Source organism: Pristiophorus japonicus, chromosome 5 (genome assembly GCF_044704955.1).
Source record: "Pristiophorus japonicus isolate sPriJap1 chromosome 5, sPriJap1.hap1, whole genome shotgun sequence".
NCBI lineage: Eukaryota > Metazoa > Chordata > Chondrichthyes > Pristiophoridae > Pristiophorus > Pristiophorus japonicus.
In genome coordinates this window covers 197,586,802-197,607,035 of record NC_091981.1, presented here as the reverse complement: position 1 = coordinate 197,607,035, position 20,234 = coordinate 197,586,802, and the positions used below count along the sequence as shown (strand labels likewise).

Genomic DNA, 20,234 nt, shown 5'->3' with positions numbered 1-20,234 from the left:
ACGCTATTGATTCATCCTAGGAAATTGTGCACACTGTACTTGCTCAAACTGCAGGACCTGTCTTCAGATAATAGTCTTGCTATTCTGGGCTATAGTTTTTTGAGAGATTTGAAGTAAAAACTATAATGAAGGTATTAAAAGACAGAAATAGTGGGCCCAAGTTTCGGGCCGCGCCTGAAAACGGCGCAGCCCGGACCTGGACGCCCGTTTTTCGCGCCACAAGGTGCGCCTAAAAAAACGTACCTATTCTCCGGCTCCCTGCTGGCCCTCTGGAGCTGGGCGCGGCGCAACACGAGCTGTGGGGGGCGGAGCCAGGTCCTTGCACTGGAAACAGTGCCGGGACCTGTGCACATGCGCGCGACAGTGGGTGCGCATGTGCAGTACCTCCAGGCCCCCAAAACTGTGGGAGGGGCCCAACGCATGCAGCCCCTAGCCCTGGCCGAATGGCCTCACTGCGGCTGCGTGCATAAGGCTCCTCCCACCCGACTGGACCCGACCCGACCCGACCTCTGTGCCCCCCCGCCCCCCCCACCCAGGCGACCTGAACTCCGTGCCACCCCCCCCCCCCCCCCGCGACTCTCTCTCGCTTCCCCCCCCCCCCCGCGACTCCCACCCCCGGACCTCCACGACTCCCTCCCCCCGAATCTCCGCGACCCCCCCGAGACCCGACGCCACCTACCTGTAAATCCAGCCCGAAGTCTTGGGTCCGGCCGTTAAGCCTCCTTCCCTCCCTCCCTCCCTCCCTCCCTCCATCCTCTCTCCCTTCTCCCCCCCTTCTCCCCCCCTCCTCTCCCCCTCTCCCCTTCTCTCCCCCCTACCCTCCTCCTCCTCCCCTCCTCCTCCTCCACCCCACCCCCCTCTTCCCCTCCACCCACCCCCTCCTCCCTTCTCCCCTTCCACCCCCCCACCCCCTTCTCCCCCACCACCGACCCCCTCCACCCCCCCACCCCCTTCTCCCCCACCCCCTTCAACCACCACCCCCTTCTCCCCCACCCCCTTCAACCACCACCCCCTTCTCCCCTCCCCCCACCCTGTTCTCCTCCTCCCCCCAACCCCGCTCCTTCTCCCCCCCACCCCACCGCCCTACCCCTCCCTCCCCCTCCCCCCATCCCCTCCTCTCCCCCTACCCTCCCCCTCGCCCCCCTCCTCCTACCCCCCGCCCCCTCCTCCTTCCCCCCCACCCCCTTCTCCCTAATACCCTCTTCTCCCCTCTCTCCCACCCCCATTCTCCTCCTCCTCCGCACCACCCTCCTCCTTCCCCCTCTTCCTCCTCCCACCCCTTCCCCCTCTTCCTCCTCCCACCCCTTCCCCCTCTTCCTCCTCCCACCCCTTTCCCCTCCCCCTCCCCACCCACCTCCCCCTCCCCCATCCCCTCCCCCATCCCCTCCCCCCACCTTCTCCCCCCTCCCTCTCCCTCTCCCCCCCCCTCCTCCCCTCTCCTCTCCCCCTCCCCCCCCCTCCTCCCCTCTCCTCTCCCCCTCCCCACTCCACCTCTCCCCCCTCCCCCCTCCCCTTTCTCCCCCTCTCCCCCCTCCCCTTTCTCCCCCTCTCCCCCCTCCCCCCCTTCCCACTCCACCTCTCCCCCCTCCCCCTCCCCTTTCTCCCCCTCTCCCCCTCTCCCCCCCTTCTTTTCCTCCCCCTCCTCTCCCCCCTACTCTCCTCCTCCTCCTCCTCCTCCACCCCACCCCCTCTTCCCCTCCCCACCTCCCTCTTCCCCTCCCCACCTCCCTCTTCCCCTCCTCACCTCCCTCTTCCCCTCCTCACCCCCCTCTTCCCCTCCCCCACTTCTCCCCCTCCCCTCACCCCCACCCCCTTCTCCCCTCACCCCCACCCCCTTCTCCCCTCACTCCCACCCCCTTCTCCCCTCACCCCCACCCCACCCCCTTCTCCCCTCACCCCCACCCCCTTCTCCCCTCACCCCCACCCCCTTCTCCCCTCACCCCCACCCCCTTCTCCCCTCACCCCCACCCCCTTCTCCCCTCTCCCCCACCCACCTTGTCCTCCACCTCCCCCCTCCTCCTCCCCTCCACCTCCCCCCCACCCCCCTTCTCCCCCTCCTCGCTCCTCCCCCTCCCCCCCACCCCCTTCTTCCCCTCCCCCCACCCCCTTCTCCCCCTCCCCTCACCCCACCCCCTTCTCCCCACCCCACCCCCTTCTCCCCCTCCCCCCACGCCCTTCTCCCCCTCCCCCACGCACTTCTCCCCCTCCCCCCACGCCCTTCTCCCCCCCACCCCCTTCTCCCCCCACCCCCCTTCTCCCCCTCCCCTCGCTGTCAGAAACACAGACACTGACAGACAGAGAGTGAGAGACAAACACACAGACAGACAGAGAGATAGAGACACTGACAAAGACACACTGGGGGGGCTGTCCCAGCATGCTGTTGGAGGACTCCCGGTGCTGCAGTCGGTAAGTAGAAATGTTTTATTTATTGATTTTTTTTTTTTTATTATTTTTTATTAATTTTTTTTGATTGATTTATTGATGTATTTATCATTTATTATTGATGATGGCTCTTTATTTGTAAAACTGAAGTGTTTAATGTTTGTAAACTTCCCTTTAAACCCCCCCACCCCATTCCCTACGCCTGATTTGTAACCTACGCCTGATTTTCTAAAGTGTAGACAAGGTTTTTTCGAATGTACAAAAATCTTCACTTACTCCATTCTAAGTTAGTTTGGAGTAAGTTTTCACTGCCTAAACTTTGAAAACAGGCGTAAGTGGCCGAACACGCCCCCTTTTGAAAAAAAAATTCTATTCCAAAGTGAAACTGTTCTAACTGACTAGAACTGGAGCAAACTAAATGCCAAGAATTCAAATTTCTAAGATACTCCATTCTAAACCAGTTGCTCCAAAAAATCAGGAGCAACTCAGGCCAAAACTTGGCCCCAGTGTTTTTAAATTAATATCTTATTCAAAACTTTATTCTGAACATTATAAATTTGTTACCGAAAATAAAATGTTGGAGAAATTTCTTTCAAAAAGCATTTTGAGTGATTTCATTGATTCATCACCAAATGGTGTTCCCATTATAATTATCAATATTTTTAAGTCGTCTCAGCTGCTTAAACTCTCATGCGTTTGTAACCTCCAGACTCGACTATTCCAATGCTCTCCTGGTTGGCTTCCTATCCTACGCACCTTGTAAACTTCAGTTCATCCAAAACTCTGCTGCTGGATTATATCCTGCAACAAGTTCCACTCACGCATCGCTCCTGTTCTTGACTTATACAAGCTCACTATCTCCCAATGTCTCTAATTTAAAATGTTCTTTCTTGTGTTCAAATCAATTCATGGCCTCACCTCTTCCAAACTTCTCCAGCTCTACCACCTTTCTAACCGAGCTCTTCATTCCTCTGATTCTGGCCTCTTGTGTATCCATCTCCTCCCTTTGTCCCACTTTTGCTGACCCTGCCTTCAGCTGTCTAGGCCCCATGCTCTGAAATTCCCTCACTGATTCCCTCTGCCTCTCTGCCTCCCTCTCTTCCTTTAAGATCCCTTTTTAAAACCCACTTCTTTGACTAAGCTTTTGTTCACTGTTCCTAATATTTTCTTTGACTTCAGCATCTATTTTTGTGTGATTAGACCTCTGCTCTTTGGGACATTTTTCAACATTCAAGGCACTATATAAATGCAAGTTATTTATGCAAGGCCATGGTAAACAAAGATAAACAAGTGGTTATTGCTGATTGAGAGGTAGAATGAAATAGTGTTCTATAGAAATCGTACAATACAAATATAATAAAGGGATCAAGTAGGGATAAGCAGGTATTGAAAGATGGGCTTAAAATATTTTCATATCAACGTGAGGAGTATTGGGAAGCAAGTATTAGTATTGAAAGTATGTGGAGCCAGCAAAAATATAAAATTTATTCACGCCACAGGAATATCGTTTAAAACCAGAGGTTTGATGAGATCAAACTGACAATGAATAGGATGTTTTGCAAACATTGACCTATTCAGCTAGGTATTCTTGTTGTGTATTGACTGAATAGCTACAAAAGACTGGAAACAACAGGAGGGTAGACAGCAGAAGCAATCTGTAAATTAACTATTGAAAAGGGCAACAAAACAAAAATTGGCTATTGATATTGACTACCGTTTCAAGATGAATGGGTAAATAGTAAGTTGTTCAGACAAATAAAGGATGTTGCAGGGAATTTAAATGTGATAATCATGGGGAATTTCAATATTTTAGGCCCAAAGTTGATAGACGAGGTAACTGAAAGAGAAGGATAGAAGTTAAAGCAATTTCACAAAGGTAATAAGTAACTGATTGTAAATGCATATTAAGAAAAGCAGATTTACCAAGCAGAAATGATTAGTAATCAGGAGTGGGTGAACCTTTGGGTTCAGGTAATCACTGCATTGTGTTAGATTTGATATGGTAATGAAGGATAAAGCCAAACGTAATAAGCTAGATGTGTTAGTGTTTAGAATTGGAGCTATAAGAAGAGCTCTGAGAGGATAAGATAGAGAGTGAAGCTAGAAAATAGAATGGGGAAAATTTGAGATTTTAATGATGCTATCGGGATGTGAAAAGGAAACACATCTGTCAGAGAAAGCAGTTTAATAAAAACAGGAACTACAACAGAGGGTTGTATAGCTAGCATATTCTGATATTCAAAAAGGAGTAAAATACAAATTGGAGCATTGTAATTCAGTTATTCTCATCTAGGCACTGGGAATTTTACTGTATGCTATCATGTTCATCCAATGAGTGTAGCGGCCATAAGCTATTGTGTTTGAAACAATAGGTCATGCTTTGTGAACTCTGCAATTATTTGAGGATGTAACTAAATTAGTAGACAAGATTATCCAGTGGCTATGATTTACTTGGATTTTCTGAAATTCCACATCTACGGGTTTAATTTCCTCTGCTATTTGGAACACCAGTTAATGTACTCGCATAAATACCTGTCTGTGCAATTTTAACATAGCCTTTCACCTGTTTATTTAAAACTGGTTGATGTGTTAAAATAGTTCAAACAGGAATTTATCCAAGCACATTAAACAACACGTTAAAAACATTCACTATTAATAATTAAAGAAGATAAAGTTAGATGGAAATAATAGCAAATTAGTTAACTGTATTGAAAATTGCTTAATATTGGAAAGCAGTCACGTTAAACCATTCTAGAAGGAAGTAACTAATGGAGTTCAGTGCAAGTCTATACTGGTCCTATACAGGTGTCAGCTGGACTCAATTGATAGCATTTTCACTTCTGAGTCAGAATGTTTCAGCTCCACGACAAACTTGAGCAGATAAACTTGGTTGACATTTCAGTACAATACTGAAGGAGTGGTGCATTGCCGGAACTAATTAGTTGAACTTTCAACTTTGGCGGTGGCGTAAAGCTAGTGGTATTGGATCAGCCACACATTATACACACTGGAAAGGAAAATTGGGCAGGTTGTATAATGGGCGCCCGAATGGATACTGCCAGTTTTATGTCCTTGCAGAAGTCAAAAGTCTTTTGGATGATGCATTAAATCAAAGCCCCATCTGCTTGTTAGGGTAGGCATAAAAGATCCCCTGGCACTATTGGAAGAAGAATAGTAAATTCTACTAGTATCCTGGAGAATAAATGTCCCCCCTCCACCAGATTATTGGTCATTCATTCAATTTTTCCTCGTAAATCACCCTGTGTGCAAATTGACTGCACTTCAAAAGTGATCCATTGGTTGTAAAATACTGTGGGACATCCTGAGAACACAATAAGATTCTATATAAAAGGCGAGTTATTTCTTGCTATGTTTATTGTATAAATTATTTATAGGACAGTACCTTACTGTGTTCTAAATTACTTTTATATTTAAATAAAGCTTTGTGACCTTGTGTGTAGTATTCTTGAAATTGTTGACAGTATAAATAATTTAAATGTGACCAGATTATTCAGCTAACTGCATTGCAGGAGCAAATGCCAGGAGAGATTTATTTTGAACTAGTCCTTAAGCTGTGGGTGCTGCTGACACGGCCGCATTTATTGCCCATCCTAGTTCCCTTAAGTAGGTGGTGGTGGGCTACATGGAACTTATGCAGTCCGTAAAACAATGGTCGTCATATGATATGATTAGGTTGGGAATTACGGAATTTTGACCAGTGATAATGAAGGAATGGCGATGTATGTCCCTGTGTGTGACTCGGAGGGTAACTTTGGGGTAATGGTGTTCCCATGATGCTGTCGCTGTTGTCCATCTTGGTGGTGGAGATTAGGGGGCTGGGAAGTGGTATTTGGGAGCTATGGCCTCAGAAAAGGAATTGGATGTGAGAAAATGTGTCAAAAATTGTTATCGTCTATTCCAATTCGAATCAACTTTAAAAAAATCTAGTTTAGTATTTTCTTGGTTATGTTACTGAACTAGTAATCCAGAGGCCTGAACTAATAATCCAGAGACGTGAGTTCAATCACATCATGGCAGTTTGGGAATTTGACTTCAGTGAATTCAGTTAATTAAATAAATCTGGAATATAAAGCTAGTATCAGTAATGTTGACCATGAAAGTATTGGATTGCCGTAAAAACCCAACTGGTTCACTAATGTCCTTTAGGGAAGGAAACCGCCTGTCCTGACCCAGTCTGGCCTATCTCTGATTCCGGGGCCACAGCAATGTGATTAACTCTTAACTGTCCTCTGAAGTGGCCTGGAAAACCACTCAGTTGTATCAAACTGCTACATAAAAGTATAAGAATAAAACCAGACGGACCACCCAGCATTGACCTTGGCATCGGTTTCGGATATGACAAAGGTACACCCAGCTCTGTCGGCCCTGCAAAGTCCTCTGCATTTGGGGACGTGTGCCAATATTTGGAGAGGTGTCCCACAAACAGCCTGACATAGTCATACTCACAGAATCATCTAATGTCCCAGACTCCTTCATCACCATCCCTGGGTATGTCTTTTCCCACCGGCAGGACAGACCCACCAGAGGTGGTAGCACAGTTGTATACAGTCGGGAGGGAGTGACTCTGGGAGTTTTTGATATTGACTGTGGACCCCATGAAGTTTCATGGTATCAGGTCAAACATGGGCAAGGAAACCTCCTGCTGATTTCCACTTACCGCCCTCCTTCAGCTGACGAATCAGTACTCCTCCATGTTGAACACCACTTGGAACAAGCATTGAGGGCAACAAGCACCCAGAATATACTCTGGGTGGGGGACTTCAATGTGGCTTGGTAGCACTACTACTGACTGAGCTGGCCGAGACCTGAAGGATATAGCTGACAGGCTGGGCTTGCGGCAGGTGGTGAGAGAACCAACACAAGGGAAAAGTCTACTTGACCTCGTCATCATTAATCTACCTGTCGCAGATGCATCTGTCCATGACAGTATTGGTAGGAGTGACCACCGCACAGTCCTTGTGGAGATGAAGTCCTGTCTTCACACTGAGGACACTCTTCTTCATTTTGTGCCAAATGGGTAACAACAACAACTTGTATTTATACAGCGCCTTTAACGTAGAAAAAGCCCCAATGCGCGTCACAGGAGCGTTTTAAAACAAAATTTGACACTGAGCCATGTAAGGAGATATTAGGGCAGATAGGTTTTAAGAAGTGTCTTAAAGGAGGAAAGAGAGGTAGAGAAGCAGAGAGATTTAGGGTGGGAATTCTGGAGCTTAGAGTCTTGGCAGCTGAAGGCATGGCCACCAATGGTGGAGTGATTAAAATCAGGGATGCTTAAGAGGCCAGAATTAGACGAGTGCAGATATCTCGAGGGTTATGGGGCTGAAGGAGATCACAGAGATAGATAGGGGCAAGGCCATGGAGAATTTGAAAACAAGGATGAATATTTTAAAATCAAGGCTTTGCTTAGCTGGGACTAAATGTAGGTCAACAAGCACAGGTGTGATGGGTGAACGAGACTTGTTGTGAGTTAGTACATGGGCAGCAGAGTTTTATATGACCTCACATTGATGGAGGGTAGTTAGGTTAAGAACAAATCTAGCAGATCAAAAGTAGGCATCCACGAGGCACTGTGGGCCATCAACAGAATTGTGTTCCACCACAATCTGTAACCTCATGGCCTGATATATTCCTCACCCTACCATTACCATCAAGCCACGGAACCAACACTGGTTCAATTATGATTGCAAGCCCGGAGCAGCACCAGGCATATCTAAAAATGAGGTGGAAACTGGTGAAGCTACAACACATGCATGCTAAACAGTGGAAGCAGCATGTTATTGACAGATTTAAGCGATCCCACAACCAACGGTTCAGATCAAAGCTCTGCAGTCTTGCACATCCAGACTAAAATGGTGGTGGACAATTAAACAATTAAAGGGAGGAGGTGACTCCACAAACATTCTCATCCCCAACAATGGCAGAGCCCAGCCCAGAAGGGCCGAGTGCATGATCCATCTTGGCATAATCCTGTAGTCCCCACCATCACAGAAGCCAACCTTCAGCCAGTTTGCATCACTTCACGTGATATCAAGAAATGGCTGAGCACACTGGATACAGCAAAGGTGATAGACATTAATTGCTCATTAAATTCCCCACATGAAGTTAAGTCTTGTGCTTAAGAGCGTAAGTGCCTTTTTAATGATGTGATAATTGTTAATGCAATGCCAACCAACCTCTCTGGCTCAGAATGGAAACAATTCAAAGTGTTCAATCTCATTCCTGCATGTAATCAATTGTTGTTAGAGATTTAAAGAAATGTCAAATTTGTATTTGTTGTCTTACCTTTCCTTTCTGTCTCTTTGTTTCCCTCTCTCTTAAACCAATCTTTCTTTTCCTCATTATTTCTCTCTTTGTACCTGATTTGACTTGAATGAACCCATTCTAATCGACTCCTCCTTTGTTCCTCTGGTTCTTTCTCAATCCTTAAAGCTCATTGATTAAGGAGCTATATTCTTGTTCCTGCCATTTAACCAAGGTCCCAGATATCCCGTTGCCTTGCTGCGCCGTTATCAGCATGCACTTCCAGTGAGTTACGGTATAAAACATTCTCAAACTGATGGAGGCAGAAAAACGTCTAAACAATGGGCATGCTGTGAGATGCCCCACTCCAGCAAGACGTGGCAAAGTGCAATTGAAAAAAGATTCCTGTTTACAACCTTAAAAAAAAGGATTGATTCGCCTATCTTTGGTATTTTTATGAAAAATTATATTGACATTAGAACAGGGGAACAAGCTGTTCAATCCAACTGGTCCATATAAGAAAATAATACAAGAACATAGGAAATAGGAGCAGGAGGAAGCCATTTGGCCCCTCGAGCCTGCTTCGCCATCATGGCTGATCTGATCAAGGACTCAGCTCCGCTTCCCTGCTCACGCCCCATAACCCTTCACTCTTTTATCTGTCTATCTCCGCCTTAAATATATTCAATGACCCAGTCTCCACAACTCTCTGGCGCAGAGAATTCCACAGATTTACAACCCTCCTGAGAGCAAAAATTGCTCCTCATCTCTGTTTTAAATGGGCAAACCTTTTTTCTAAAACTATGTCCCCTAGTTCTAAATTCCCCCATGAGTGGAAACATCCTCTCTGCATCTACCTTGTCGAGCCTCTTCATTATCTTATGTCTCAATAAGATCACCTCTTATTCTTCTTAACTCCAATGAGTACAGGTCCAACCTGCTCAACCTATCCTCATAAGTCAACCCCTTCATCTCAGGAATCAACTGAGTGAACCTTCTCTGAACTGCCTCCAATGCAAGTATATCCTTCCTTAAATAAGGAGACCAAAACTATACGCAGTATTCCAGGTTTGGTCTCACCAACGTCCTGTACAGTTGTAGCAGGATTTTCCTACTTTTATACTCCATCCCCCTTGCAATAAAGGCCAACATTCCATTTGCCTTCCTGATTACTTACCGTACCTGCATACTAACGTTTTGTGTTTCATGCACAAGGAACCCAGGTCACTCTGTAATGCAGCATTTTGTAATTTTTCTCCATTTAAATAATAATTTGCTTTTTCAATTTTTTTTTCTGTCGAAGTGGATAACCTCACATTTTCCCACATTATACTCTATCTGCCAAATTTTTGCCCACTCACTTGGCTTGTCTATATTCCTTTGCAGATTTTTTATGTCCTCCTCACAACTTGCTTTCCCACCTATCTTTGTATCATCAGCAAACTTGGCTACATTAGATTCGGTCCCTTCATCCAAATCATTAATATAGATTGTAAATTGTTGAGGCCCCAGCACCGATCTCTGTGGCACCACACTAGTTACTGTTTGCAACCGGAAAATGACCCATTTATCCCGACTCTCTGTTTTCTGTTCGTTAGCCAATCCTCTATCCATGCTAATATATTACTCCCAACCCATGAACTTCCATCTTGTGCAGTAACCTTTTATGTGGCACCTTATCAAATGCCTTCTGGAAATCCAAATACACCACATCCACTGGTTCACCCTTATCCACCCTGCTTGTTACATCCTCAAAGAACTCCAGGAACTTTGTCAAACATGATTTCCCTTTCATAAAACCATGCTGACTCTGCTTGACTGTATTATGCTTTTCCAAATGTCCTGCTACTGCTTCCTTAATAATGGACTCCAGCATTTTCCCAACATCAGATGTTAGGCTAACTGGTCTATAGTTTCCTGCTTTCATTCTGCCTTCTTTTTTAAATAGGGGAGTTACATTTGCAGTTTTCCATTCCGCTGGGACCTCCAGAGAATCCAGGGAATTTTGGTAGATTACAGACAATGCATCCACTTTCTCTGCAGCCACTTCTTTTAAGACCCTAGGCCATCAGGTCCAGGGGACTTGTCCACCTTTAGTCCCATTATTTTACCGAGTACTTCTTCTTTAGTGACAGTGATTGTTTTAAGTTCCTCCCTCCCTATAGCCCCTTGATTATCTATTATTGGGATGTTTTTAGTGTCTTCCACCATGAAGACCAATACAAAATATTTGTTCACCATAAATGTAATTACTGGTGCTTATCTTCCACACGAGCAGTAATCCTAAACCCATATGCCCACCCTTTTTCCCATGACGGTTTATCACCTTTTCCTTCATCTACCTATCTAACCTATTCTTGAATGTTGGCATGATCTCTGATCTCTGATCTCTAATCACAAACTCTGATAGTATATTCCACAGCCTAACAACCTTCTGCATAAAACAATATTTTGTTGCGCTTTGTTCTAAATCGCTTGCCTTTAATCTATAACTATGTCCCCTGATTCTAGATCCCTCAAATATTGTGTTTCTTTATTAGGTAATGTGTGATTATCATATTTAGGTGAACTCATAGTCTATTTAAAATAACAGGTAAGTATAATATTTAGCAGTGATATATAGATATATAAAACTATTCTGCTGAAGATATTTCTGGTAAATTTATAGTCCTGAAATAATCTGGATGAATGTGCATTGTTTTTTTACATTGATTTTTATTCCCACTGTGTAGGTGCTGGTGGCTGGTCCCCTCTAGATTCTGATCATTACCAATGGCTGCAGATGGACTTTGGGAACAGAAAACAGGTCACTGCCATAGCAACCCAAGGCAGGTACAGCAGCTCAGACTGGGTGACACAGTACAGACTACTTTACAGTGATAAAGGACGGAACTGGAAACCGTATCATCAGGATGGCAACATCTGGGTATGTACTAACTACAGTTAATGCTTTAGTTTCCGAGCTTTATTGTGGCGACAGGACATGTCTACTATTAATAATCTATCATTTACCCTGATATTTTTCTCTGTGCGTTAATTTTAACAAATACACGTTTGCAAACAATGCCTTTACAAACTAATTAAAACTAAGGTGCAGTGGAAAATATTGAGATCTGTGATCTAGACATTGAAGCATTATATTAATCAGGATTAGTTAAAACAATCCACAGTAGCATTCAGGCAAACAACTGGATTTCTTGTGTGTATTATTCATGTGTATCAACTGCAGAGTTTAACATTTTGGCTAATAATGCAAGTTTAATTTTAGGTCAAGAGTCAAGCAGATCAAAAGTTTGTAGTTTTCAGCTCTTGACTAATGTAAATGCTAAAGAGCTGGTGGCATAACTATACTCAAGAAGCAGAGTGAACATAGGAAATTTTGGGTCAAAAGATCACAACTACTTACATTACACTACTGTGAGACTGACAGGGACAGAGGCCAACTGCTGTTGCCCATAACCATTCAATGAGAGATCAGAATCATATTAAGCAGCGAGATGACAATGGGCCATAATTTGTGGTCGGCGGAGAAGCAAAGACGGTCACCATTGACCCCGAAGAAAACTGCCCAAAAAGATCTCTCAATCTCTATGGCGAGAAGTTTGGCTTTTTTGATGTGCAGCTGAGATCAATGCAGTTAAATGGGAATTCCATCGTGTGAGCTGCTGTAATGTCAACAAGCTGTCTAAGCAGCCAATCGTATTGCGTAATTTCTCACCGATAGGAAACCAGGAAGTGAAGAAGCTCCTTTTATTCTGACATTTTAAAAATGTTAGAGAGATCAAAACAAAGATTGGGCCCTCACATGGGGAAAAAGTAAACCTGAAATAAATAAGAACAAACTTAAAAAAATATATATATTTTTTTAGTTTTTTAAAGATTGTAATTTTCCTCATTATGGATAGATTTGACTCCACAAAATTAAAATTTGTTTTTCAGGGCCATAACCTTTGCTTAGCAGTAAATACGCTGTTAAAATCCCAGTTACATCTAATCCAACAAGGTCTAAATTTTAATGGGGTATTTAGCAATGATATTACTGCAGAAAAATGTTAAGTTTTCGTTACTTTCACTGATTTGCTCTGATTACACTGATTGCTGGCTATGGGCGGGGAGAGGGGGAGGGCCACAATGCAGCCAGTGTTGGAGCAGTGAATGGTTGAACTTGACTTCATGATTTCCACATTAAGATAGGCATGCGCTAAATCTTGAAGTTGCGGTCAGTTTCAAAGGGATAATAACAGCGAATGCCGCAAATTTTGGGCCAATAAAGGCAATGTTAACCTATTGCCTAAGATAGCTTTAGCAGTAATTGCAGCAACTAAAAATTCTCACTTAAAATAAACTGGTTTGAAATATAGTTATATCAGCTTGTGCAACATGTACCTCCGCACAGTTAATCTTTGTCTTCAACATCAGATGCACCTTGATATCTTTTTACACAACGATTAACAGGATTCTTTTCTTTCTTAAGCTTCACAAGCATTATAAAAATAACATCAGTTGTTCAAGTTAATTAACTGATATCTGCTTCTCTTCAGTCGTAGCATAGTATCAGGCTATCAGCGCACCAGAACACAACAAAAATAAGCCTGACTATTTATCCTTGCAGAGTTCAGTTAATGTTATAGTTACAGATGCTGTCAGCATTGTGGCTGGTCATCCGAGAGGATACATTTGCAAAGACATAGGTTTCAATATCAGGTGTGGCTACATATAAGCATTATTTCACACTGTGTGTGCTGTTTAACATGTCAGTTTATAAACATTGGCCAGAATTTTCTGGGATGTCAGTGGGCGGGATCAGTGGTGGGTCAGGTGGGAAAGTGTTTTTGTTGCCAGAGGGTCAGAAAACTGCTGTCAACCCGCCGCAACCCGCCTTTGCCAATGTCGGATCTTTCAGTGCTGAACAAACCCGACAGGCAGTGGCAGGCGACCCAATTAAACACTTTATAATGTACTTGCCAGACCCTTATCAGGCTTTTTGAACTTTTTAACTTCAACTTCATGGCCACGGAGATTATGCAGCTCGGGAACCATGCCGGCCAACCTGAGGCAGAAGTTCTGTGGCCATTGCTCCAGTTGCTTACTTGACAGCTTCAAATATACAGTAAAAGCTCCTACCTGACAGATCATCACTTCCCTCAGCCACAAGCTGTTTCTCAGTCCATTTTCAGCACAGATTCTGCAGGCTTCCCACTTTCCACTCTCCATCCACTTTCACCTGATTGGAAGAACACACTCATCATTGACAAAATGCTTCTGTCACCTGTACTTCGCCTGCTATCTATTCCATCAACAAGGGTGCCCTTTATACAGTCTCACCTTGGTCCTCAGAATCCGGCCATGATGAGCCCAAATACCAGCAACACCAGCAGCACCATCAACAACACCAACCTTCTCCACAAACACTTGATGCTGCACAGATCAGAGTGCATCAGCGTCCAAGCACATTGATGCCTGGGAGGCCAGGGATGGCCTCACCATGGCCAGATTTACTTCACTTGATGCTGTACACCCTGGCTGCCATATGATGCGCCAGGTTGGCACCACCCCACAGCAACACCATAAAGTATTCCTTCAATGCCCAAGACATTCCTTTCACATTCACCACCATTGCGGGGGTGGGGGGTACTTTAATGTCTCAGCATTCACTGCAACTCACTAAGCCACTTCCAAAGGTGCACATAAATCTGTCCACGAACGCTAAGTGTTGAAAATAAAGGTTTCAATGTTTGACAGCACATGAACAGAAACTTCACATGAACATTGCATGAAAAAACCCAAGTGCCTACCCTTGTGTGTTGTTAGTTGGTATGATTGCATTAGGATGAGGGTGAGTGTGAGGGTTGGCTAGTGAGATGGAGATGTGATGATGTAGATAGAGAGGGATGGGTGGAGGTGCAAGGTAAGTTGGTGTGAGTAAGAATTTGCAGGAATAGGGTAGGGAAGGCAGGGTGATGGGGATGTGATGAGAAACACAGGAGGATGAATGTGAGTGGCTTTGTACTAATGTTTTTGTGATCTAATGAGTTAATTGAAACTTTTGCAACACTGCACCCAGGTTCTCCTGATGACATCCCTGCTTGTAACCGCCTCTGCAATATGAAACCAGGCTACATAGGTCTCCTGGGGAGGTCTCTTCCATGGGAAGGGAAGAGGACCTCCCTGCGTGTTGTGACTCCCTCCATAAGCATATGGAGAAATACATGGAAGAGCCTGAGTGCAGCCCTGCACGTCTATGCAGTGATTGTCAGTTTTTGCAGCAGTTCAGTGCTATAGAACACTGACAGCACAAGCATCAAAAGTAATGTGGCCATGGTCCTTTTAAGGAAACCGGCTTATGACACGTCATGAATGACATCATCAGATCCGCTTCCTCTAATTGGACTGGGAAACATGCTGAGCGGATTAACAAGCCCTATCAACATAAATTTATTTTAAGTAGCGGGTAGCGGGGCCATGACCCGCCACTGACATCATCCACACCGGACCCGCCGAGGTGAATAAAATCCTAGCCATTGATACCATATTTCATAATTTACTAAATCAGTCAGTTAAAATGAATTACTTAAATGAAGAATTTACCAAATAATTCCCTTGTAATCCATATACAGCTGTACATACTATAGAAATCTAGATTGAACTCAAAATATATGTAACAATTTATGAATTAACTTATATTTTATGGTCAAGTAGTTGCTAAATCCTGATCTAATGGTTGGAATTTTCCTTACCTTGGCGGGTTTGGTCAGCAGCGAAGCCGATGGATCCCAAACCCGCTGCTGGCTCCATCCCGCTGTTCAGAATAAACTTGCCTAAATGGGGCCTATTGAGCCCGCCCAGTGTGTTACTTGGCCCAATTAGATGGAGCAAGTCTGGTGACGTCACTCATGACGCGTTTTAAGCCTTGATCCGTTAAGGGACCCTGGCCACATTAAATTTTAAGTTCTGTCGAACATTGTGCGTGTTGAATCTTTACTGTACAATCATATAATAAAAGTTATATATGAGTGACGAAGAAATATTTAAATAAAATTATTATTAAGTAATATGACTCCATCTACAAATACAATCAAGAACATAATTTACAAAGTACACTAATTGGGAAGTTATTGGTGCTTTAGTCATAAATTTATAGACTTTTGTGTCAGTAACTGGTACAAATAAAAGATGTATGTGTATAGATAATACATAAAACTAAGTGGATTTTAAATATATGTACAGGGGTGGATTTACAATCATATGCAAGTTCAGTGGAATCCCTGACAAACAGTGTAAGTGGTGCCTACAATGTGTTTCTGGGATTTCTGCAGCTCTTCCGTTGAAGTTAACAATGAGAGAACCTCCACAGAAATTCATCCTAAAGTTTCAGACTGAAATATTAAATTCGTCATATTCAGGGACTGAAAGCAAATTGAACCAGTGGAATGAGTGATGAGAATGAAATTGTTACGGTTGATGACTTGATTTAATGTGTAACTGAACAATCATAGTATACGGTGAGAAAAACCTGACCAGAAACAACACAAAGATTGATTTAAATGGTTCTATGTCATTTTTTATAGTGCAGATCAATTCACTGCAATTGCTATTCAGTTGGAAGGCAACAACCAAGAATTAATAATTACCAGGTGCTTTTAAAGTAGAACAGAATCTCCATCAATCTGTTAGCTGATGTATTCAACATGTTTTTATTTTGGTTTGTTTTCCATGCTGTCAAGTAATCAGCTGGAGCAATAGCCACGGAACTTTCTCCTCAGGTTGACAGACGTGCTTCCTGAGCTGCGTGAATCATGTGGCCATGCAGGGAAATTAAAAAAGTTGGGGGGAAAAGGCTCTTAAGTGCCTGTAAAGTATCTCATCATGATTTCAGTTGGGTCCTCCATCGCTGCAGATCAGGTCAGCTCCATGCTGACAGATGCGCCAGTGGGAAAGGCACGTGGGAGGGGGTTGACAGTGGGTACCCGACTTTCCCATCCGACCCGCCACCAATCGCACCAATTACTACCATGGAAAATTCAGCCCAATACTTCTGATGAAATTTGCTTCCCAACGTTAAAGTTCTGAGGGCCCAAACTTGATGAAGGCCTCTGCCCGCCCAAAGGACCACCGATGGCCGCCGAGGTCCCTGACGGTTATTTTGGCGGGATTTTCATCACCCAGGCCCCACGAAGGTCAGCGGGCGACAAATCTGTGATGTACGCCGCCAATCTGGGTGGCAGCCGACAGGAGCTCTCATTCTCGGCAGCAGAGACGCTTGCTGCCCAAGTACCGCCAAGGATGGAGTCGGGCCCAGGGAGGGTCGAAGAACTAAAAATAAAAAGCATCAAAAAAAAACATCTGACGTCCTACAGGGTTCCCCATCCAGGTAAGTACCCGTAATGAAATAATTTAAATAAACTTCACTAACCTTTTTTACAGCATCTTCACCGCCATCCTGCCACCGACTTCAGCCGACTCCCACCCGCATGAATATGGCATCTCGGCAGGCAGGAGTGTACTTATGCTCATCAGCCGTTCGCCAACATTGGTGGACACTTCCCAGCGGCTCTCCCCTCCTGCCCGTTCCAGGCCACGACGAAAGTGGCACTGGGCGGTTCGACGAGAAGAATGTCGGCGGCAGTGGGCGGCAGTCTGCGGTAATTTCTCCAATTTTGGCCCGAGACTTTCATTTTTGGATTGAAAATATTTTTATGGAGTTAGAGCTGGAAATTCATATGATTTTCATCCATTGACTGCCATTTTACGGCCGGTTTTCGATGGATAAAATAATTTATCCTCAAATGTCCTCCAATGTGCTCACAAATAGCTTTTAAAACAAACTATGAACTCACATAAAGCTCACTGTGTAAAACACAGCCTTCTCTCAAAATCCTTTTATGCACTGGAAATTCTGCTCCATTTTTCTGCTGGGTGCGTCATAGTGGTTATCATCAGTGGTTATCCGCCGACGGTAAAAAATACCGCCAGCCCTTTTTTTCATCGTTTTTATGACGTCAGTCGGTGTGCAACGCCAAAAATTACCACCGACAGTAATTTCGTCGATAACACCATTTTTACCGCCAGCCAAAAAAACGCTGTGAAAACTGAAGTCTTACATGCTCAGACCTATGACACACCCAGCGGAAAAATGGAGCAGAAGTTCAATGCATAAAAGGATTTTGAGAGAAGGCTGCATTTAGCAAACTGAGCTTTATGTGAATTCATAATTTGTTTTAAAGGCTATTTGAGAACATTGGAGGACATTTGAGGATATTTGAGGACATTTAAAAGAATGGGGCCTATAATATCTCTGCCAATAATGCTGGCTACTTTTTCTATGCAGAATAGAGCTAGAGGAAGGCTTAATCAAGAGCATTCATTACGAACGTAATCAAAGAGCTCGCAGACTTATGGGGAGGAGGCCTTACCCCCAACAAGCTTTCAGACAACAGCGCTCATACCTGTACCTGTCTGAGGCACAGTGCATTAGAAAGCTGTGCTTTCAAAAAAAGGTGGTCACAGAGGTATGCCAGCTCATACAGGCAGACCTACAGCCCACTAACACCAACACGACTACACTGCCCGTCGAGGTGAAGGTGACTGCGGCACTTGCCTTCTATGCCTCCAGCTCATTTCAGGCATCAGCAGGGGATATATGCTCCATCTCGCAGCATGCTACACATAGCTGCATCGTCAGGTGACTACTGCACTCTAAGCACACAGAGTGGGCTTCATAAACTTCCCAATGACCAGGGAGGCACAGAATGAGAGGGCTATGGGTTTTGCATGAATTGCTGGCTTCCCCAAGGTTCAGGGTGCCATTGACTGTACGCACATCGCCCTGCGAGCACCTTTAGAGGAGCCAGAGGTTTACCAAAACCGAAAGGGATTCCACTCCCTGAACATACAGATCATCTGCAACCATATGCAGTGCATCATGGCAGTCAATGCCCAGTTTCCAGGGAGCATCCATGATGTTTACATCTTGCGTGAGAGCACTGTCTCCAACCTGTTTAAGCTTCAGCCATAAGGCTCGAGCTGGATGTTGGGGGACAAAGGTTACGGCCTCGCCACCTGACTCATGACACCCCTCATGAACCCTCAGACAGAAGCCGAGCATCGCTACAATAACCGCCATATAGCCACATGCAATATCATCGAAAAGACAATTGGAGGCAGCCTGCAATATTCCCCTGAGCAGGTTGCTGCATGCCACACAACTTGGCCATCATGAGGGAACAGGAATTGCCACTGGGGATTGTAAGACCACCTGAGGAGAGAGGGGAGGAGGACGATGAGGAGGAGGATGAGGAGCCTGGCGATGATTCCGTGCCACCACCCCCACCACTGTGACAGGGGAGGCCTCGTGGAGCTTTTGCCACTGCAAAAATCTTACGTCAGCAGCTCATAAATCAAGTGAAAGTCACGTTTCACCTTTACTGCCCATTCAATCCCACCATGTTGACTGTTACCCTCTTATTCTAAAAATGAGATACTGCACGTGAATGGTTAAGCTGAACAAAATGATTCATAAAGCATTGTTAAATTTTTGAAACATTTGAACTTTGTTGAAAACTTTGTAAACTTTAATTTTGACAGTTAAATATATTTTTTCTTCAAATAATTTTTAACGCTTTTATCAAATAACCAAAACAAACTATAACAAAACAACAACATCAACAGCAACAACAACTCCCCTGCATCAAACTTCTTTTTAACTGCAACCACCTCCCCCCGCCCCCCCCTCCCCCGATTTTAACCCCCTTCATTCGCTTCCTCCCCCTACCCATGTGGGCACCAAGACGGTGTGCAGCAAGGCGCACAGGGCGCTGCTGTTGTTGGGGGAGAGACAGTGGAGACCCCATTGGACCTCCTGGAGAAGCTCAGGGTCTGGAAGGCCTGGCTTTTGAGACGGAAGGCTCTTGCTCGGCCTCCCCACTCACAGGTGCTGTCGGTCTGGGTGCTATGACACTGGGGATTGCAGTGCCAAAAGTCGAGACCATCAATTGCCACAGGGCATTGACAGCCTCAGTGTTCACCCGTATCGCAGCAACCATCTGCGACATGTCCGCAGATTGTCTCGCAGATTGTGCGGCGATGTTGCCGGAAATGTCACCCAGGGCCTGGAGGAACTCTCGACTGAGTTCGATGCTCTCCCTTGACAGTCCCACCATGTCCAGGTGTGTGTCTGCCTGTTTTTCAGTAAACCGGCTTTGCCGACTCAACCTCCGTAGAGGCAGCATACGGGGTTCTACCCTGGGGGTGCGTTGCGTTGCACCACTTGGTCCCGCTGCCTCGGAGGCGGCGAAGCCTCGAAATGTGGCTTCCTCTGAGAAAGTTATGGCCGCAGCTAAAAGATGTGCTGACTCCTCCACCCCCTCCAACCCCAACCTCTCCTCCACCACCCCCTCCACCCCCACTGACAACATCCCCCCGCAACAGCTTGAGCATGTTGTTCCTCCAATGGGTCCTCAGCGCGTCCCTCATCTTCCTCTTCCTTTTCCTCTGGAACCCACATACGATGGGCTGAGGTGGAGGCTTGCATATGGCGATGAGGCATATGCGAGTCCTCATCTGCAAAATAGAAAACAACAGACAAGTGG

The 20,234-nt window shown here is 45.1% G+C and overlaps 1 protein-coding gene across 6 annotated transcripts in view; it reads left to right on the top strand.

The window, feature by feature from the left end:
- Positions 1-20,234, top strand: part of LOC139264555 (contactin-associated protein-like 2) — a 2,534,539-nt gene that overhangs the window by 739,457 nt on the left and 1,774,848 nt on the right. For all 6 annotated transcript variants that reach the window (XM_070881196.1, XM_070881199.1, XM_070881197.1 and 3 more), the window contains one exon: positions 11,379-11,572. In XM_070881196.1, coding sequence (XP_070737297.1) covers positions 11,379-11,572 — 194 coding nt within the window. The remainder of the gene's footprint in view (positions 1-11,378; positions 11,573-20,234) is intronic.